Here is a 23287-nt window from a genome sequence, read left to right on the forward strand (position 1 = left end):
AACGGGGTCAGACCCCGAGTGGGACGTTCGGCGAGGAGATGGAGACGGACTCGTGTGGAGCGTCTGGTCGACCACCATTGTTGGTCCCAGGCGGCCGGTCGAGGTGGTCCGAGGGGGTCGCAGGGTGAAGAAGAAGGTCCTTGAGCTCCAACGGTTTTTATACACGAAGAGATTGAACTTTGATAAGTGTGGCGCCTTTTATTTTCCTTTTATATTTTATTCTCTTTTAATTGTATAGTTCCAGTAATATCTATAAACTGTAAATCATTTAATTGCATCTGGTGTATTGTCTGTTATTTGGGCGGGGTGGGATACCTCACACAGCATCCACACAAATGAATTATCCAGTTTGGCGGGGCCGAGGCTGTTTCCCTAGACAACAGCGAGCCGAGCGACCCTGAGGGTGGCCAGGGGGGGCTACAAATAATAACAGTGAACAATTTTAGCAACACACATCAAAGTTGCTGGTGAACGCAGCAGGCCAGGCAGCATCTCTAGGAAGAGGTACAGTCGACGTTTCAGGCCGAGACTTCGTCAGGACTAACTGAAGGAAGAGTTAGTAAGAGATTTGAAGGTGGCAGGGGGAGATCCAAAATGATAGGAGAAGACAGGAGGGGGAGGGATGGAGAAGTGATTGGCAAAGGGGATATGAGAGGATCATGGGACAGGAGGCCCAGGGAGAAAGACGGGAGTGGGGGGGGACCCAGAGGATGGGCAAGGGGTATAGTCAGAGGGACAGAGGGAGGAAAAGGAGAGCGAGAGAAAGAATGTGTGTATAAAAATAGATAACGGATGGGGAACGAGGGGGAGGTGGGGCATTAGCGGAAGTTAGAGAAGTCAATGATCATGCCATCAGGTTGGAGGCTACCCAGATGGAATATAAGGTGTTGTTCCTCCAACCTGAGTGTGGCTTCATCTTTACAGTAGAGGAGGCCGTGGATAGACATGTCAGAATGGGAATGGGATGTGGAATTAAAATGTGTGGTCACTGGGAGATCCTGCTTTCTCTGGCGGACAGAGCATAGGTGTTCAGCAAAGCGGTCTCCCAGTCTGCGTCGGGTCTCGCCAATATATAGAAGGCCACATCGGGAGCGCCGGACGCAGTATATCACCCCAGCGGACTCACAGGTGAAGTGTTGCCTCACCTGGAAGGACTGTCTGGGGCCCTGAATGGTGGTAAGGGAGGAAGTGTAAGGGCATGTGTAGCACTTGTTCCGCTTACAAGGATAAGTGCCAGAAGGGAGATCAGTGGGGAGGGATGGGGGGGACGAATGGACAAGGGAGTCGCGTAGAGAGCGATCCCTGCAGAATGCGGGGGGGGGGAGGGAAAGATGTGCTTAGTGGTGGGATCCCTTTGGTAGTGGCGGAAGTTACGGAGAATAATATGTTGGACCCAGAGGCTGGTGGGGTGGTAGGTGAGGACCAGGGGAACCCTATTCCTAGTGGGGTGGCGGGAGGATGGAGTGAGAACAGATGTGCGTGAAATGGGGGAGATGCATTTGAGAGCAGAGTTGATGGTGGAGGAAGGGAAGCCCCTTTCTTTAAGAAAGGAGGACATCTCCCTCGTCAAGGAATGAAAAGCCTCATCCTGAGAGCAGATGCAGCAGAGACGGAGGAATTGCGAGAAAGGGATGGCATCCTGTCTCTTGCAAAAATGCCATCCCCTTCTCGCAATTCCTCCGTCTCTGCCGCATCTGCTCTCAGGATGAGGCTTTTCATTCCTTGACGAGGAAGGTGTCCTCCTTTTTTAAAGAAAGGGGCTTCCCTTCCTCCATCGGTGCTCCCGATGTGGCCTTCTATATATTGGCAAGACCCGACGCAGACTGGGAGACTGCTTTGCTGAACACCTATGCTCTGTCCGCCAGAGAAAGCAGGATCTCCCAGTGGCCACACATTTTAATTCCACATCCCATTCCCATTCTGACATGTCTATCCATGGCCTCCTCCACTGTAAAGATGAAGCCACACTCAGGTTGGAGGAACAACACCTTATATTCCGTCTGGATAGCCTTCAACCTGATGGCATGAACATTGACTTCTCTAACTTCCGCTAATGCCCCACCTCCCCCTCGTACCCCATCCATTATTATATTTATACACACATTCTTTCTCTCACTCTCCTTTTTCTCCCTCTGTCCCTCTTACTGTACCCCTTGCCCATCCTCTGGGTTCCCCCCCCTTGTCTTTCTCCCTGGGCCTTCTGTTCCATGATCCTCTCATACCCCCTTTGCCAATCACCTGTCTGGCTCTTGACTCCATCCCTCCCCCTCCTGTCTTCTCTTATCATTTTGGATCTCCCCCTCCCCCTCCCACTTTCAAATCTCTTACTAACTCTTCCTTCAGTTAGTACTGATGATGGGTTTCGGCCTGAAATGTCGACTGTCCCTCTTCCTAGAGATGCTGCCTGGCCTGCTGCGTTCACCAGCAACTTTGATGTGTGTTGCTTGAATTTTCAGCATCTGCAGAATTCCTGTTGTTTGCGGTGAACAATTTTAAACTGAATTAAACAATAATTGCCACATATCGAAGAAGAATTAACCATTTTCAGAACTCGCAGCCAATCTTCATTAACAAAAGTCATATTAAGTTCTCTCTCCCAATCTTGTTTAATCTTTAGTGAGAGATTATCTTTTTGTAGTAAAAATAAATTATAAATTCTACCAGCGGAGCCTCTCGCTAAGGGATTCATATTCAAAATAGTGTCCAACAAATCAGATTCTTGCATATATGGGAACGTAGAAACATACTTTTGTAAAACACGTCTAACCCGTAAATATTGCAAGAAATGTGTATGAGAGAGAGAATATTTACTAAATAACTCTTCAAAAGACATCAATCAACCATCACTAAATAAATCTGCAAAAGAACAAATCCCCTTATTTCTCCATAAAAGAAAGATGGGATCAGTAATTGAAGGTTTAAATAGCAAATTTCAAAATACAGGACTGGACAATCTAAATAGTTTAAAATTAAAAGAGTTGCGAAACTGAAACCAAATCTGTAAGGACTGTTTAATAACGGTAGAAATTTAAATTGGAAATTTTAGCAATTTGTAAAGGTAATAGTGAAGATAAATAAAATTGATTAATATAATTTAAATTCCAAATCAATCCAAGCTGGTTTTTGGTTCTTATCAAGCCAATATAACCAAAAACATAATTGTTGAATATTAACAACCCAATAATACAATCTTAAATTAGGTAGCGCGAGTCCACCATCATTTTTAGATTTTTGTAAATGAAACTTATTATCTCTTGGTTTTTTATTATTCCAAATAAAGGATGAAATAGTAAAATCAATTCGATCAAAAAATTTTTTGGTTAGAAAGATAGGTATATTTTGAAAAATATATAAAAATCTAGGTAAAATCATCATTTCCATGGCATGAATACAACCTATTAAAGAAAGTGTAAGAGGATTCTATCTAGAAAATAATTGTTTCATAGAGTCCAATAAAGGAACTACATTAGCTTTATAAAGATCCTTATTTTTTTTGTAATGATAATACCCAAAATTCACAATTCTAAATGGAATATATAAAAACAGGATCATTTCAAGGGAACAATTCACTTTTATTTAAATTAAGTTTATACCCTGAAAATTTTCCAAAATCATTTAATAATTCCAAAAAATTAGGAATAGATTCTTCAGGATTCGAGATATAAACCAAAAGATCATCGGCATAAAGAGAAATCTTATGTATGGTCCTATTTATAGAAATACCATGAATATTTTTAGCTTCGCGAATTGTTATAGCCAAAGGCTCCAATGCGAGATTAAATAATAAAGGACTTAATGGACACCCTTGTCGAGCACCTCGTGAAAGTGGAAAAAAAGAGAGACCTAAGATTATTAGTAATAACGGTAGCGATAAGGTTCTTCTAGATCATTTGAATCCACTTATTAAAATTATTACCAAAGCCAAATCTCTCTAATATATTAAATAAATAAGTCCATTCAACTCTATGAAATGCCTTTTCTGCATCCAGAGAAAAAACACATTGGGGTGTTTTGGATAATGGTGAATATATAATATTCATCAATCTCCGAACATTAGAAAAAGAGTAACGGCCTTTAATAAAGCCTGTTTGATCCACGGAGATAATTTTAGATAAAATGTTTTTCAAACCGTTAGTCATTATCTTGGAAAGAATTTTAGCATCCACATTTAATAGCGAAATAGGTCTATAAAATGAGCATTCAGTAGGATTTTTATCTTATTTAAGGATTAAAGAAGCAGAAGCTTCATAAAAAGAAGAGGGTAAATTACCTTTCTCAAAAGATTCATGAAATATTTCCAAAAGGTATGGAGAAAGTAATTTTTCAATTTTTTTGTTAAATGCTACCAAATAACCATTGAGTCCAGGAGCTTTACCTGATTGCATTGACCATATAGCTTTCTGAATTTCATGCTCAACAATTGGAGCATCAAGGGTCTGTTGATCTTCAGCAGTAATTTGAGGAAATTTAATCTTATATAAAAAAGCTTTCATTTTAGAGGGATCTGCTGGAAACTGAGATTTATAAAGATTGGAATAAAAATCCTGAAAGATATTATTAATATCTTCATAATTAATTACTTACTATATCTCTATTATCTTTACGAATCTTTAAAATTTGTCTTTTAGCTTTAGTAGGCCTTATCTGGGAAGCTAATAGCCTATTATTTTTATCCCCAAATATATAAAACTGACTTTTTAATTTAAGCAAATATCCTTCAATAGGATAAGTTAATAATAAATTATATTGTTATTGTAGTTCCACTCTTCTTTTAAACAAATCAATGTTTGGAAAGATTGCGTTGATATTATCTAATTCTTTAATTTGTTTAGCAATTTTATCTAATTCTATTCTTGTCTGTTTCTTCAACTTAGCTAAATAAGAAATAATCTGACCACGTAAATAAGCTTTTAACGTATCCCAAATTATGAACTTTGAGATGTTTCCTGTATTATTAAAGAGAAAAAACTCTTTTATCTGAGTTTCAATAAACTCAACAAAATCTGAACTCTGTAACAAATGTTTCTACAAGACCACCTTGGCGTTTTCCAGAACAACATCTTTCAAATCAAATATTAAATTTAAAGGAGCATGATCAGAAATAACAATCGCATCATATTCACATTTCTGAACATTAAGTAAAAGTCGGCTATAAAATAGTCGATTCTCGAGTATTTATTATGAACGTGTGAAAAAAAGGAATTTTCTCTATCAGTAGGATGCATATGTCTCCAGACTTCAATTGAACCATAATCAATTAAAAAGGAATTAATAAGTGATGCAGAACGATTAGGGAGTTGATGTCTAGATGATGATTTATCCAACAACGGATTTAAGCAAGTATTAAAATCTCCACCCAATAATAACATATATGCATTTAAATCAGGTAATAGAGCAAAAATATCTTTAAAAAATGAAGTATTATGAGTATTTGGTCCATATATATTAACCAAAACCATTTTCTTATTGTAAATTGTTCCTTTAACAATCAAAATTCTACCATTAATATCAGATATAATATCCTCCTGATTAAAGGGAATATTGGAATCAATAAAAATGGAAACACCCCTAATTTTACTTTGAGAGTTTGCATGAATCTGAGAGTCCTTCCAAAATTTAAAACATCAGTTGTTATCACATAACCTGACATGTGTCTCCTGTGCAGAGATTATATCAGGTTGGAATCGATTAATAATCCTAAATGTTTTCTTAGGCTTAATAGGATGATTCCAACCACAGACATTCCAACTTAAAACGTTTAACTGTTTAACTAACATCATGAAACTTTATATCTAAAGAAAACAATTAAACATATGTCAGGATAAGGACATTTTGACTGGCAGTGATAAACAACAATGATAATAATTTGCGTATGCTCCGGAATTCCATAATGGGAATAAAAAATAGAAATAAAAAAAAAGAAAAAACCCACCCAACCTACAAAGCCCAGAAATAAGTCAATATTAATCAATGCAAGCCCCAAGAAATGCATAGAAGCAATTCTGAACTCCACCTGCCTAAGTAAAATGTACAAATAAAAAAAAGTAATCTGCCTCCCTCTCCCGGGTATACAACTCATTACAATTAAATTTAACAAAAACAGTTAACAGAAACGGCCTTCAATTTAAAAAGTAACCTTCATAACATTAGATAAGAAAAAAAACTTCCAAAACAAATTCTTAAATATTTGCACAGAGAAAACATCGCCATCTTTAAATTTTTACATCTATCTATAAAACATTAAAAAAACCAAATAGTAGTTAAAAGTTCTTAACAAAAACATATAAAGCAAAAAGAAACAAGTAATTCATATATGTAGCAAACAAAAGAAATTCTAAATGGTTTAAAATTTCTACAGTCTTCCAATAGATCCCATAAAATATCTTCTAAAGTTAAAACCGTCCAAACCAGTCTATTTCAAAGATAAAGGTACTTTTTAATACCAAGACTTTCTGTACTTCTTAATTCTTCCCATTTCATCATTCCTTACGATCGAATAATTGTAAGTCTTTTAAACTTCAGGATTCGGACTCATCCGGGAGAGAATTAATAAAACGCAGTGCATCGGCTGGATCCTCAAAGATATGAACCCGAGTCTTTAGCGAAAAGCCTTAATTTAGCTGGATAAAGAAGGAAGGGATACATCTGTTTTTGAAAGGCCATTGGCATTGCAGTCGCAAATCCAGAACATTGCTGAACAACTTCACATGGAAAATCTTGAAAGAAACGAATCTCAAAGCCTTGAAATTTAAACAGCCTTTGTTTTCTTGCCAGTTTAATAATACGGTCTTTGTCTCGAATACGGAGAAAACACACAATAACATGTCTGTTTTTACCTTGTCTCGGAGTTCCAACCTTATGGGCTATTTCGATGTTGGGCGATTGTGAAAATGCCTCAGGAAATAGAGATTGAAACATTTTAGCAAAATAGTCCAGTATGTCGGCAGATTCTGATTTCTCTTTCAATCCAACAATTTGAATATTATAACGACAAGAACGAGCTTCCAAATCAACAACCCGACATTGTGCTTTTTCCAAACGAGAAGAAATATCAGCTGCATTACAAGTTACTTCTTTAAGATCCAAGCTCAAAGAATCAATTTTTTCCTCCAAGGGAAGAAGACTTTTTTTTAGTTGAGTTAATTCAGTGATGATAGAGCTCATTTGAGCCTCTAATCTATTAACCCAGGCTGGCTCTTCAGAAGCTTCGTCAGTTTTTTTAGATTTACCATTACCTGTATTGGAATTTTTTTTTAGTGCTTCTCAAGGTAGCCATAATTATAATTATCACTTTGAAAGATCCAACTGGATAAAGTTAAAATTTCAAAGTCTAGGTCGGGAAAGAGAGACATTAAAGGCAGACAGAAAGACAGTGTGTCTTCCATGTCCACAGACGGAAGGCGGAGTCCTATAATATTGATAAACACTCTCTTTTCTTCTACTTTAGAGTAAGATCAGCTTGTAAAGCCTACGGCTTTCCCTGGGGGTCAGATTTAAAGGACCACCCCATTTTAAATTGGATACAGAGTGCTCCAGGACAGATAGTGTCATATATCTATGATAAATTAAACTCCCAGAAATATATGCCCACATCAGGAATGAAAGCCTGGGATAGGGACATATCTGAATTTCAACAAGACTTAGACTGGGATGCGAATTGGGATAATGCTGCTGGTGCTTCGAAAAACCCAAATCATCGGTATATACACTTGAAATTTTGCCTTTGAACATATTTAACACCAAGAATTAGACATCAAATGGGACTGGTTCCTGACCCTTATTGCTCATTTTGCCCCTACGGAACCGTTGGCTTTTATACTTGTTGTATGGGAATGTCCAGGGGTTTTTGGTTTGTGGGGGAAGGTTATCAGTACCCTTACAGAACTGATGGGGGTACAATTACCAATGGACCCCGCTGTACATCTTCTAAATGATGACTCCCACCTTTCCCTTATGGAAAAAGCACGCAAAGTCCGGCTGGCAGGCCTGACTGCAGCTAAGAAGATTGTAGTGCAGCATTGGAAACCTCCCCATGATATTTCAAATACTCACCGGCTTCGGAGGTTTTTGAACATTTCTTACCTGGAACTTTCATCAGCAAGAGTAAATGATGCACGACCAAACACAATCTTAATGTGGACAAATTTGATATCTAACTTAAAAGATCTTTTGTTAAAATAGGAATGCTTTGTCTGTGTATGCACTACTACTCAGTTGGTTGGTGGAGGGGGGATGGTGATGAAGGTTGGGGGATGGCTGGGTTAAACAGTCGAAATGTAATTGGCAATTGGTTGTATTGAATGTAATTTGTTGGTGTTGGAATAAAAAATTAGTAAAAAAAAAACTTGGCCAATGACCCATCAATTCCGTCATCTGAAGTCATTGACATATAACGTGAAAAGAAACAGTCACAGCACTGACCCCTGCGGAACAGCAACCAAACAGAAAAGACCCCTTAATTTCTACCTTCTGTCTCCTGCCAATCAGCCAATCTTCAATCACAAGTAAGAGAAAATCTGCAAATATTGGAAATCCAAGCAACACATCATAGATGCTCCCTGGCCTGTTGAATTCCTCCAGCATTTTGTGTGTGTAGCCAATTTTCAATGCATGGTTGTCATCGACCAGTTGTGCCTGTTTCCATTCGTGTTGGAAGGCATTATTTATAAGAGATTATTAGGGAATATTTTTCCTTAAGGAAACAATGCTGACTTTGGCCTAGTTTATCACGTGCCTTCAAGTATCCTAAAATCTTATACTTAATAATGGATACCGACAACTTTGCGGCCAACAAATAATTTGCTGTCTTTTACTTCCATCTCTTCTTAAGGAGTATAGTAACGTTTGCAATTTTCCAGTCATAGAAAGGTACAGCACAGAAACAGGCTCTTCAGCCCATCTAGTCCTTACCGAACTGTTTAAATTACCTACTCCCATCGACCTGGACCAGGACCATAGCCCTCTGTACCACTACATCCATGTTTCTAACCAAACTTAAATGTTGAAATCAATTTTGCATACATCACTTGCACTGGCAGCTCATTCCACACTCTCACAATTCTCCCTCACTACTATTCGGCCCCAAACATTCCTTCCAAGTGAGGCGAAACTTCACCTGTGAGTCTATTGGGGTCATCTACTGTATCTGATGCTCCCAGTGTGGCCTCCTGTATATCAGTGAGACCCAACACAGGTTGGGAAACTGCTTCACCGAGCACCAAGGCTCCATCTTCCAGAAAAAGCGGGATCTTCCACTTCCCATTCCCATTGCGACATGTCAGTCCACGGTCTCCTCTACTGTCACGATGTGAGGCCACACTCAGGTTGAAGGAGCAATACCTTATATTCTGTCTGAGTACCCTCCAACCTGGTGGCATGAACATTGATTTCTCAATCTTCTAGTAATGCTCCCACCCCCTTTCACCATTCCCCATTCCCATTTCTCTCTCTCACCTTATCTCCTTATCTGCCTATCACCTCCCTCTGGTGCTCCTCCCACTTTTCTTTCTTCCATGGCTTCCTGTCCTCCTATCAGATTCCTCCTTCTCCAGCCAGGTATCTCTTTCACCCATCAACTTCCCAGCTCCTTACTTCACCCCTACCTCCCCCACCCCTATCACTGGTATGACTTATCACTTTGTGGTTCTTCCTCCCCTCCTCCCACTTTCTTACTCTGACTCCTCATCTTTTTTTTCCAGTCCTGATGAAGGGTCTCAGACTGAAACGTTGAAATGTTTACTCTTTTATATCGATGCTGCCTGCCCTGCTGAGTTCCTCCACCATTTTGTGTGCATTGCTTGCATGTACCCTATCTATATCCCTCAGAATTTTATATGCATCTATCAAATTTTCCCTCAACCTTCCACGATCCAAGGAATAAAATCATAACCTATTCAATATTTCCACATAACTCAGGTCCTCCAGTCCTGGCAACATCCTTGTAAATTTTCTCTGTACTCTTTTAACTTTATTTACATCCTTCTTGTAGGTAGGTGATCAAAACAGCACACGATGCTCCAAATTAGGCCTCACCAACATCTGATATAAATAACATAATATCCCATCTCCTGTACTCAGTGTTATGATTTATAAAGGCCAATGTGCCAAAGGTTTTTTTTTTGTGACCCTATTTACCTCTGATGCCACTTTCAATGAATTATGGACCTGTATTTCCAGATCTTGTGGTTCTACCACGCTCCTCAGTTCATTGGGTAAGAACTACCCTATTTAGTGTGCAATGCTTCACACTTTTCTGCATTAAATTCCATCTGCCATTTTTCTAGATGGTCCAGATCCTCCTGCCAGCTTTGATAGTCTTCCTTGCTGTCCACTACACCTCCAATCTTGGTGTCATCTATAAATTTGCTGATCCATTTAACCACATTATCATCCGGATCCTTGATATAGATGACAAGTAACCACGGACCCAGCATCGATCCCTGAGGTACTCCACTAGTCACAGGCCTCCAGTTAGAGAGGCAATCATCTACTACCATTCTTTTGTTTATCCCACAAAGCCAATATCTAATCCAATTTACTACTTCATGTTGAATGCTAAGGGAATGAACTTTCTTGACCAACCTCCCATGTGGGACTTCGTTAAATGCCTTGCTAAAGTCCATGAGACAACATCCACTATCTTACCTTTGTCAGCTGTCCTGGGGACTTCCTTGACAAGCTCTACAAGATCGGTTAGACATGACTTATCATGCACAAAGCCATGCGGACTATCGCTAATCAGTCCATGTCAATCCAGATACTAATTTTTTGTCCTTTAGAATACCTTCCAATCACTTTCCCACTCATGTCAGGCTCAGTGGCCTGTAATTTCCAGGTTTACTTTAAGAGCCTTTCTTAAATAGTGGAACAACATTGGCTATCCTCCAATCCTCCGGTACTTCATTTGTCGCTAAGGATGATCTAAATATGTATCTCTGCACTTCCCTCTCACAGGGTCCAAAGGAACACCTTGTCAGGCCTTGAGGATTTATTCACCCTAATTTGCCTCAAGATGGCAAACACTTCCTCCTCTGTAATCTGTACAGAGACCATGAAGTCGATTTTGCTTTGGCTCACTTCTATAGACTCTGTGTCCATTTCCTGAGTAAATACAGATGCAAAGAATACATTTAAGATCTCCCCCATCTGTTTTGGCTCCACACATGGATTACCTTTCTGGTCTTCCAGTGGTCCAATTTTGTCACTAGCAATCCTTTGTATTCTCCTTCACCTGGTCTGCTAGAGCAACTTCATGCCTTTTAGTCTTCCTAATTGCTTTCTTAAGTGTTCTCTTGCATTTATTGTACTCCATAAACACCTCATTTTTTCCTACTTGCATATATCTGTCATGCACCTCCTTTTTTCGCTTAACCAGGGCCTCAATATCTCTTGAAAACCAGGGTTCCCTACACTTGTTATTTTGACCTTTTATCATTCTGAAACATTGATTCTCTTTCTGTCTCCACAGATACTTCCTAAACTTTCTGAGTATTTCAAGCATTTTCTGTTTATATTTAAGGACAAAAAGTACTTGGAATGAATGCCCCAAAACCTCTAAAGTTAGGGAAAAAGCAGATAAATTAATCAAGAAGATACAGTATTGAGGAATTGCGCTGTAATGGCATTGAATGCAATGTCATGCCAAAACTGCATAACAAGTTTGAGGAATTATGGTTATAAGAGTGACTGTCTGGGGCACAGAACAAAGGTAACTGTGGGAAGGTTTTTGAGGTGCACAGAAATAATTAGAGGCTTGGAAAGAGTGAACAGAAATTATCCCTGTCCTTTTACAGATTTAAATGGTTCAGTCAGAAATACATTTGATGTTATATTTTCTATCATCTGCAATTTTTGTTTTTGTCATAAACATTTACAAATGAAAATGTTTACTTGTGCTTGACAGGAAAAAGCCCAAACAGGGATGAAGTTGATGGGAATCAAGAGTCAAAATCCGGAAACAAATGGAAAATCAAAAAGTAGAAGGTGATTCAAAAATATCATACTCATAGCTCTGCAGGACCTTTATTCTTTATGGCCACTCTATGACACTATTTGCTAATTCACATGAGCTTCATTTCCATGTTCTCTCAAAACTGTTGTTTTATTCATGTCAGGAAAGCTGTTGAATCATATTTTTACATCCCTATTCAAAACGAAAATGGTCACTGGGAGTAAATTGGATTAGACTGGAAAATGCATGCTTGAAAAATCTGGCCTCAGTGGAATGTAGCCTAGTTTACTGAGGGCAGTAAAGGAGGAAATTTCTGAGAAGCCAGTCCCAATCTTCTATGCATTCAGGGCCCAGAAACTATAAATTTTCTCTCGTTAGATGTACTGACTGGAGAAGCTGAAATTGTTCTCCTTGGAAGGTGATGAAAGGATCTAATCAAATATATCAGACGAAGATCAAAATAGGAAGAACTGGATGGAATCTGACATTTCCAGAAGAGGAAACAGAGAAAACGGTGTAAATGTGAGATAAAATTTTGAGCTGAATATTGTCTGAAATTTCAGAGCTTCAGCCTTAAATTCTTACATCTAGTATCGGCCTTGGTAAAAATTATACATTTGTTCTGAAGCTTATGCTGAATTTAATTGAGGTTCTGTATCGGGATTTCAGGGTTGCTGCCTGATCTCAGGATTGCTGCCTGTGCCATGTGCTAGTGAAGCCAAAACTAGGAAGATTATGCAGTTTAATAGGTGGCTAAGGAGCTGGTCTAGGAACCTTTAGAACTGGTTTGGCCCGTTTGATTAGTGGTTTGTATGCTGGAATTAGCATAACAGATAAGTGATCTGAGAGCCCATTATTGGGCCGGGAAACTGCTTTGTATGCACCTGGTATGTTAGTATAAACCAGTCTAGTATATTTTCACCTCTTGTAGCAAAATAACATACTGGTGGAATTTAGGCAGGACTGTTTTTAGGTTTGCATGTTTAAAATCACCAGTGACAGTGAAGATACCATCAGGTTGTTTGGTTTGAATGGCACTGATGGTGCTGTAGAGCTCATGCAATGCAATTAGCAGAGGTGGGTGGGGGGGGTACATACAGCTACTAACACAATTGTTGTGAAATCACTCAGTGTATAAAATGGTATGTACGTCACAAAAATGAAGAATTGGCTCTTTGTGTCATGGTCCGGATCGGGGTCTCTTTAAATTTACTTTGTTTATGTTACGATTCGGACCGTTGACTCCCTGTTTCCCTTTGGTTCTCTGTTTTCCCGTGTCCCTTGGCCTTGGTGATTAGAGACAATTTACTCTCGGCTGAACCGGTAGTTTATAGTCTCCGGCTTTCAGCTGTTCGGCGCGAGAGCGTTTCCAAAGTCACCAACGTACGGCGTGCCAATGTCATCTGGCTGGAGCAAGCCTAGTCTCCGCCCTAATCGAGTGCCGGTAATTTGCCTTTCCTCACCGGAGCAACCCTGTCAAGTTACCTCGCCAAAGCGAGCCTGCAAAGTTTCCTCACCGAGGTGGGTCCGACAGTTAACCCGCCGGAGGGAATCAAGAACCGCTGTCTACTGTTCCTGGGCCGAGTCGAGAGCTCGCCACTACCCAGAGGCTCCAAGTCAAGTCCTGGCTCTGGGAGCATCCAAGTTCTGAGTCAAGTCCTGGCCCTGGCGGCATCCAAGTTCCGAGTCAAGTCCTGGTCCTGGCGGCATCCAAGTACTGAGTCATGTCCTTTCCCTGGCAGCATCCAAGTTCTGAGTCAAGTCCTGGCCCTGGCAGTCTGTGATTCCTGTCCTACCCCCCTGTCTGAATCTCTTCTCTACCCCTCTCGCCTCTAGCCCTCATCTGCAGCCCTCGCCTGCACCTCGGTCTAGTTCTATCGCCGGAGCTAGATAGGTACTAGCTGGTCTTCTTTCGTGTTGGTCTTGTCTTGTCCTCGCCTCTGTGGGGTAAGTCAGGCCGTCTTGCCGTTGCCCCGCAGGGGGTCATGAGTCCTGGCCCTATATCCTGTACCCAAGGAGGGGTCCCGACTCTGTGTTCTGTGTATGTGTCCATGGTCCCATGTACCTGCTCTCCCGAGACCGAGGCTCTGTTTTTCCATGTTCCTCCTCTCCCTAGCCCATGTCATGTCCTTGCCTGGTTCTGGGGTCTGAGCCTGAGGCAAGACCCAGGTACTGGGTCCTTGCCCAGTCCCTGGCTCGGAGTCCATACCATAGCCTCTTCATGTCTCCTCTAGTTCTGGGATCCGATTCCGGGTCCAAGCCCAGACCCTTGGTCCCAGCCTAGTCGTAGTCCTGAGTCCTTGTCCAGTTCGCTATTCCTGCTTCTGCCTTGCTCTCCTGAATCAAACAATAAACTCAATTTAATTAACCTCACAAGATGTGTCTTGCATTTGGGTCCACCCTTGCCCCCCCCATTGTGACACTTTGGTTTTGCTGACATTGTGTGAGAGGCTGTTGTGGCACCATTCAACCAGATTTCCAGTCTCACCAATTTGTCAATTTGTCACCATCTTTGACTCTACCAACAACACTGGTGTCATCAGCAAAGTTAAATTTGGCTTCGGAGCTGTACTTAGCCTCATGGTCATAAATCAAAGTGAGTAGAGCAAAGGGTTAAGCACACAACTTTTTCATGGTGACTGGGGTCTACGAGTGAAGAAATCAAGGACTCAGCTGCACAAGGAGGTGTTGACACCTAGTTCTTCTTGGAGCTCATTGGTTAGTTTTGCCATTAGTTCATCAACTTTGTTCTTGATTACCTTAACATTAGATAGTAGTATGCTAGTAGTAGTTAGTAGTATTCTTTGTAGTACTAGATTCTAAAATAGGTAAATAGGTGGTATTGTAGACAGTGTAGAAGGTTACAAAGAATTACAAAGGGTTCTTGACCAGTTCCATGCATGGGCTGAGGATCAACAAATAAGGTTTCAATGCAGAGAAATATGAGATATTGTATTTTGGGAGAGGAAACCAGGATAGGACTTCGACAGTGAATGATGGGACCCTTATTTACGAACGTGGTCAGCCAAATTAGTTATGCCCAAGACTATCATATTCTTAAATCATGATCATTGTATTCACGTAAGTAATTTTAAGATGATATATGGGGGGTATGACCATTGTGTACTCGTGTCCCTTACAAGTTACATTGCCATCACAAGAATGTTCAATGAAAGGGGAACATAATTGTTCTGCATTTGCAGGAATGCCTAGCATTGGTGAATACTTTGAGGTATGTGGTATATATTGAAATACCCAACAATTTGAATTATTAACAGCATCTGTAAGTATACATTATGTGTAATTTCAATTGACAATGAGAAGGGGAAGTGGGGAAACATAACAACAACAAACATCAAAATAAAATCTGCAATGTCCAGTAATTATATTCGTGCTTGAAGTCTTCATACAGCACTTGTCTTAATCTGGTGTCACTTTAGCTCGTGTGTAGTGGCTGGTGTGTATCCATTTCCTTTCTACCTTGACTACTTAGTTGGTAATTAATAGTACTTGGTAAGGATAGTTGCTCCGAGCTCAAAGTGGTTGGTTATGCGATTTCTTGACCAGGACCCACTCGTCAGGAATCAAGGTGTGTCTTACTTCCAATGGATCACTCCAAGCAGCAGACACCTGTTTGGAGACAGTGAACAGCCTGGGCTAGTTTCACATCATAATCAACTAAATTACCTGCCATAGGTCTGAGATCGAGAGCTCCCGTTAGTGATCTAGGTTATCCTGTTACCACTTCAAATGGACTCGGTTTTGTTCTCTTGTTTGGGGTTGTTCTAATGCTCCATAAAACCCCAGGTAGAGCTGTAGGCCACAGTATTCCTTCCTTGTGATATGTATTTAGCCTTTGTTTGATGATGCCTTTCATTCCTTCAACCTGTCTTGGTGACTCTGGATGATGTGGGCAATGAAAAGACCATTCAATGTTCATCAGTCAACAATTTTTGACAAACATTTCCAGTGAACTGTGTTCCTTGGTCAGAGTCAATGGTGGCACAGCAATCCCCACTCAGCAATATAGCCTTTAATCTGAGTTTTGGCTGTGTGTGGAAGTAGCTTTTCTTGCTGGGGTGGCTCTCACCCATCTTGAAACTTTGTCTGCTATTTCAAGGACATCTGAATATCCTGAGCAAAGTAATGTAGTCCGGTTGTAGGTGTAAAAAAATGGACCATGGGGTAGGTGCACATAGTTGAGGTACAGTGCCTATAAAATGTATACACCCTCCTTGAAAATTTTCATGTTTTATTATTTTACCATGTCCAAGATGGTGCTGTATATGGCAGCCCAGTTGTGAGCTCTGTACCAATTTTACAGTGTACTGCTAATTTCTGCAATTTCCTTCGCATTTCTTGTTCAAGAAGCTGATAGTCACATCAGATATGGTCGACTGACTTTTCTGAACATTGGGAAGATGGCATTTACCCACAACGTGCTGCCTTTTCTACACTAGGAACCCCTGCTTACACAATCCACGGGAGGCTCATTTATTACACCTTCGTTACCTTGGAAGCAGCACCAGAATTGAGGGAGAAAGGCCAGCGTCCTGGTGAGGTTGAGACAGTGAACTAATCAGCCACCGCTCCCTAGCCTACGCCTGGCTAAATTTCAGTCCCTGGGCAATAAACTCTGCGAACTGAGAGGCAGAATCTTTTATCAGCAGGAAACAAAGGAATGTAACGTTTTGTACTTCGTAGAGACCTGGCTGACAGAGGAGATACTGGATCATGCTCTGGGTTCTCCTTTCTCTTGGCGAACAGGTCTAAAAACCTCTCTGGGAAGAGTAAAGGAGGTGGGGTATGCTTCATGGTCAATAATGCTTGGTGTGACCCCCAGAATATGCATGCCCTCAAATCCTTTTTTTCCTGGATTTGGAGTCTGCTGTGTAGACCTTTCTGGCTGCCTAGGGAGTTCATGGCTGTTATTATCACAGCGATATATATTCCACTGCAGGCTAATACTGACCTGGCTCTCAATTAACTGTACAAGATCATCAGCATCCTGGAGACTGTACAGCCGAAGGCTGCTTTTATCATCACTGGAGCCTTCAATCCAATGTCACAGACTAATGTTTCTCAGACCACTGTTTCTCTCCCTTCTGCAACGCTTACAAAGTGCTCCTCCATCACCCACCTGAGAAGTCTGATCACACCTCCATTCTGCTTCTGCCCGTGTACAGGCAAAAGCTGAAACAAGTGATGGCCATAGTTAAAACCATTCACTGTTAGTTCAACCAATTGGTCTCCATGCTACAGGACTGCTTTGATGATGTCAACTGGAATGTTTTTCGTGATGGGGCTGTCTTCGAGTTCACGGAGGTGGTCACAAGCTTCATCCAAAAGAGCATTGAGGACTTTGTCCCCTAAAAATCGGTCAGGGTCTATCCAAACCAGAAACCCTGGATCAACAATTCCGTGCGCGTTGCACTCACTGCGCGAGACAGAGCCTTCGTCGACAGTAACCAACAGTAACTTAAGAAATGCAGCTACAATCTATGCAAAGACAACAAGGCAGCGAAATGACAATCTAGACGCAACTCTCCACCAACAACACCCGCAGCTTATGGCAATGTCTGCACACCATCACAGGCTTCAAACTAAGCATAGTGGTGCTGCCAACATCGCTGCCTGTCTCCCAGATGAGCGAAATCTTTTTTTGCCCAGCTCGATGTTGCCAAAACTGAGCCCGCAAGGAGAGCCACCAATGCGACCTGTGCCTTGGTCATCTCTGTAGCTGAAGTACACAGGTGTTTCCAACAAGTGGACAGTCACAAGGCTGCAGGACCGGTCGGCATTCCAGGATGGGTACTCAGGATGTGCGTGGCACAACTGGCAGATGTGTTTACAGACATTTTTATATCTCTCCCTCTCCCAGTGTAGAGTGCCTTCCTGTTTCAAAACATCTACCATTGTCCCTGTACCTAAAAAGACCAAGGTAACATGTTTGAACGACTGGTGTCCTGTCCCACCCACCTCAATAAGCAAATGCTTTGAGAGGCTGGTCAAGGATTACATCTGCAACATGCTATCACCCACACTGGCCCCCTATAATTCACCTTACGGCTCAACTGGTTGACAGAAGATGCAATAGCCACAGCTCTACACACTGCCCTTACACATCTGGAGAAGAAGGCTGCTTATGTGAGAATGTTGTTCTTGGACTACAGTTCAGCATTCAACACCATAATTCCCTCCAGGATTGACAAGAAGCTGAGAGACCTTGGCCTTCACCCTGCCTTGTATAGCTGGATCCTGGACTTCTTGTCAGATCACCAGAAGGTGGTAAGAGTGGGCTCCCTCACCTCTGCCCCTCTGACCCTCAACACAGGAGCGCCCCAAGGCTGTGCCCTAAGCCCCTTCCTTTACTCTCTGTATATCCATGCCTGTGTCGCCACCCACAGCTCCAATCTGCTAATTAAATTTGCTGACAATACTACATTGTTTGGCCTTATCTCAAGTAATAAAGAGGCAGCCTAAACAGAGGAAATCATCTCTCTGACACATAGGTGTCAACCTCTCCCTCAATGTCACAAAAGCAAAGGAGCTTGTTGTGCACTACAGCAGGAATGGAGACAGGCTAACCTGTATTGACATCAAAGGATCTGGGATTGAGAGGGTGAACAGCTTCGAGTTCCTCGGCATCCACTTCACCAAGGACCTCAGTTGGTGTGTACATATCGGCTCTGTGGTGAAAAAGGCACAACAGCACCTCTTTCACCTCAGACAGCTGAAGAAGTTTGGCATGAGTCCCCAAATCCTTAAGGACTTTCTACAAGGGCACAATCCTGACTGGCTGCATGACTGCCTGGTATGGGAACTGTACTTCCCTCGATTGCAGGACTCTGCAGAGAGCAGTGCAGGCAGTGATGTGAACTTCCCACTATTCAAGACAGTTACAGTGACAGTTGCTCAAAAAGGTCCCGAAGGATCATTGGGGACCTGAGTCACCCCAACCACAAACTGTTCCAGCTGCTACCATCTAGGAAACGGTACCGCAGCATTAAAGCTAGGACCAACAGGCTCTGGGACAGCTTCTTCAACCAGGCCATCAAACTGATTAACTCACGCTGACACAACTGTATTTCTAAGCTATATTGACTGTCCTGTTGTATATCTTATTGTATTCTTACAAATACTATTCTATTTGCTATACTATTTATGACAAATTACTAATTTACACATTGCACATTCAGAAGGAGACATAATGTAAAGATTTATATTCCTCATATATGTGAAGGATGTAAGAAATAAAGTCAATTCAATACAATGCTGAGTCACAGTGGATTTAATTTGACTTTTTTGACACTGATCAATAGTAAAGGACACTTCTGTGTCAAAGTAAAAACAGATCTCCAACAAAGTGATGGGTATTCACCCCCTTCAGGTCAGCATTTAAAGAAGCTGCATTGGTTCCGGTGACGTCATCATCCAGAATGGCAGCTTAAATCAACAGCTCCTCCGGAAGAACGCATATTGCCCCATTAATCCATCAAATACAAGATCTTTCGAAAATATCTGAATTGATAGGGGGCAAGAATGGGGAAAAAGAATGGAGGTAAGAAAAGCATCACTGCAGAGCCTATGGAAGAGAGAGGTGCAGCACACGGCTCTCCTACACGTGCGCGTGGCGGCGAGGCTGACGCGGGGCCTCGTGTAGACGAAGCGGCAAATATGATAAAGATTTTAGAACAGATAAGGGAAGTCCAAAAAGATATAGAACAGCAACTAAATGATATAAAGTCAGAGCTCGCCAACGTCAATCAGAAAATAGCGGTGGCAGAGACTCGAATTGAGAACGTGGAAGATTGCGTGCAAAATGTGGAACAGATACTAAGTAAGACGATAAAAATATTAAATCAACAGGAAAGTAAATTGCTTGACCAGGAGGGAAGATCGTGACAGAAAAATATCAGGATTTATAATGTTCCCGAGGGAGCAGAGGGATTGTTAATGATAGACTTTGTAGACAAGCTGCTGCGGGAAGCGCTGGAGATTCCCCCGAATATGGAGATGGAAATAGAAAGGGCATATCGTTCACTCGTTCCAAGGCCTCCTGGAGACAGGGAAAGTAAACCGCGATGAATCGTACTTAAATTCCTTAGATTCAAGAGCAAGCCGGAGATTCTACGAAGGGCCTGGGCCTGGAGTAAGAAGAGGGTTTTTTGGAACGGGAAGTTAATATACTTCGATCATGATTACTACCCCCCTCCCCTGGCGGTCCTACAGAAACGGAAGGAATATTCCGAAGCGAAATGAATATTAAAGCAAGAAAAGATTAAACAGGGAAATCATTTCTTTGTAATGGGCATAGTTTATTTTTACTTACTTTTATAGGTACTGCAACAGTGGCCCTCAACCCACAGGTAGGAGGAGCTATCCCCCACAGCTAGAGTTTTCTTCTAGCCCAACCCAGGGTCATCTAGAGACCCCAGCCTTGGAATCACACCTTCGTTACCTTTTTTTTTATTATTCGCGTTTCTTGGCTCTTACTTGTTCAGGGAATAGATTGATTAAGTTATATTCTGCAAATTTCAATGATTAACAGATAAATACACATGGCTAAACAGATAAATACACATGAAAATAAATCCAAAGGGTTTCTACAGTTATATTAATAGCAAAAGGATAGTGAGGGATAAAGTTGGTCCCTTAGATAATCAGAGTGGACGGCTATGTGCGGAGCCAAAAGAGATGGGGGAGATTTTGAACAATTTCTTTTCTTCAGTATTCACTAAGGAGAAGGATATTGAATTGTGTAAGGTAAAGGAAACAAGAAGGGTAGTTATGGAAAGTATGACGATTAAAAAAAGGAAGTACTGGCGCTTTTAAGGAATATAAAAGTGGATAAGTCTCCGGGTCCGGACAAGATATTCCCTGGGACCCTGAGGGAAGTTAGTGTGGAAATAGCAGGGGCTCTGACAGAAATATTTCAAATGTCATTAGAAACGGGGCTGGTGCCAGAGGATTGGCGTATTGCTCATGTGGTTCCATTGTTTAAAAAGGGTTCTAAGAGTAAACCTAGCAATTATCGGCCTGTGAGTTTGACATCAATGGTGGGTAAATTGATGGAAAGTATTCTTAGAGATGGTATATATAATTATCTGGATAGACAGGGTCTGATTAAGAACAGTCAACATGGATTTGTGCGTGGAAGATCATGTTTGACAAATCTTATTGAATTTTTTGATGAGGTTACTAGGAAAGTTGATGAGGGTTGTTACGTACCCCGTAACTGGGTTGCCAAACCAGCAGAAATGGATCACTCAGTTGGAGTCTGGATTACCAGAACTAAGAAAGTTTTATTAAAGAAACAAGCAACACAGTACTCTAATCAAAAGGATAATGGATGCAACAGTTCAGCAATGATAAACATACATGTACACAGAATTAAGATAACAGGATCAATCAAGCTCTATCGTTGTCTAGGGGTAAATGACCAGTTTCAAAGTGACGCAAAGTTCAGTTCAATTTAGTTCAGTTCAGTTCGCAGTAATCGCTGCCGTGGCGATGGACAGTGAGGGGAAGGAGAGAGAGAGCAAAACGAATGAATATTCAACACAGCTTCCAGACAGACCTTCGCAGTCAGCTTTCGGGCGAGTCCTTTGTGATGTCATCTGAGGTCACCGACCGTGACCCCTCTGTTTCCAGATACGATCGTTTCCTTGCAGTGAACCGGGCACCCAGGCAAGGGTGGACACACACCAGGTTCCTGCCGATCGTGCCTTTCCACCCTGTGCGTCTATGGCCCGATACTTCCCACCGACTTGTGAGAGACGCACCGCTTCCAGGGTCTTGTTACCTCGGGTGTCGTGTGTGTGTCCTGCCTTAGCGAACCTGTCCCTTTTTATCCCCCTGCTGGTGTATCGCCTGTCCATCACTTCAAACAGTTCAGGGTTCAAAGGGGGAGCCGCTCTTGACAGCTCTCCTTCCTTCATTAACATCTCCAAATGCTGCTCCATTGTTTTCCTTATATCTCCCTCTCCTGAAGACAGGTGGCAGACCAACTGCTGATTCCACAGGTGCCAGCCCAGGCCAGCTACATCTTAATCTATGTGTATTCTTGTCACAGGGTAAAGCGGTGGATGTTGTCTATATGGACTTCAGTAAAACCTTTGATAAGGTTCCATACGGAAGGTTAGTAAGGAAGGTTCAATCGTTAGGCGTTAATATCGAAGTAGTAAAATGGATTCAGCAGTGTCTGGATGGTAGACGCCAGAGAGTAGTAGTGGATAACTGTGTGTAAGATTGGAGGACGGTGTGTAGCGGTGTGCCACAGGGATCTGTACTGGGTACAATGTTGTTTGTCATATATATTAATGATCTGGATGATGGGGTGGTAAATTGGATGAGTAAGTATGCAGATGAGACTAAGATAGGTAGCGTTGTAGATAATGAAGTAGGTTTTTAAAGCTTGCAGACAGATTTAGGCCAGTTAGAAGAGTGGGCTGAAAGATGGCAGTTGGAGTTTAATGCTGAAAAATGTGAGGTACTACATTTTGGTAGAACTAATCAAAATAGGACATACATGGTAAATAGTAGGGCATTGAAGAATGCTGTAGAACAGAAGGATCTAGGAATAATGGTGCATAGTTCCCTGAAGGTGGAATCTCATGTGGATATGGTGGTGAAGAAAGCTTTTGGTATGCTGGCCTTTATTAATCAGAGCATTGAGTATAGGAGTTGGGATGTAATGTTGAAATTGTATAAGGCATTGGTAAGGCCAAATTTGGAGTATTGTGTACAGTTCTGGTCACCGAATTATAGGAAAGATGTCAATAAAATTGAGAGAGTACAGAGGAGATTCACTAAAATGTTGCCTGGGTTTCATCTCCTAAGTTAAAGGTTGAACAAGTTAAGTCTTTATTCTTTGCAGCATAGAAGGTTGAGGGGGGACTTGATAGAGGTGTTTAAAATTATGAGGGGGATTGATAGAGTTGGCGTGGATAGGCTTTTTCCATTGAGATTGGGGGAGATAAGAGGACATGAGTTGAGAGTTAAAGGGCAAAAGTTTAGGGGTAACATGAGGGGGAACATCTTTACTCAGAGAGTGGTATCTGTGTGGAATGAGCTTCCAGCAGAAGTGGTTGAGGCAGGTTCGATGTTGTCGTTTAAAGTTAAATTGGATGGATATATGGACAGGAAAGGAATGGAGGGTTATGGGCTGACTGCAGGTTGGTGGGACTAGGTGAGAGTAAGAGTTCGGCATGGACTAGAAGGGCCGAGATGGCCTGTTTCCGTGCTGTAATTGTTATATGGTTATATGGTTAAAACTACTAATATTATGATAACGGAAACAGAAGGTCTCTTGATATGTGGGGAAGACTTAAATTT

General features: G+C 41.6%; 1 protein-coding gene across 2 annotated transcripts in view; it reads left to right on the plus strand.

The window, feature by feature from the left end:
* The window catches only part of LOC134344195 (microtubule-associated protein 9-like), a 286314-nt gene that overhangs the window by 72331 nt on the left and 190696 nt on the right, over positions 1–23287 (plus strand). For both annotated transcript variants that reach the window (XM_063043605.1, XM_063043604.1), the window contains one exon: positions 11903–11982. In XM_063043605.1, the coding sequence (XP_062899675.1) occupies positions 11903–11982 (80 nt within the window). The remainder of the gene's footprint in view (positions 1–11902; positions 11983–23287) is intronic.

The sequence above is a fragment of the Mobula hypostoma genome, chromosome 3, assembly GCF_963921235.1.
Source record: "Mobula hypostoma chromosome 3, sMobHyp1.1, whole genome shotgun sequence".
Taxonomy (NCBI): Eukaryota; Metazoa; Chordata; class Chondrichthyes; order Myliobatiformes; family Myliobatidae; genus Mobula; species Mobula hypostoma.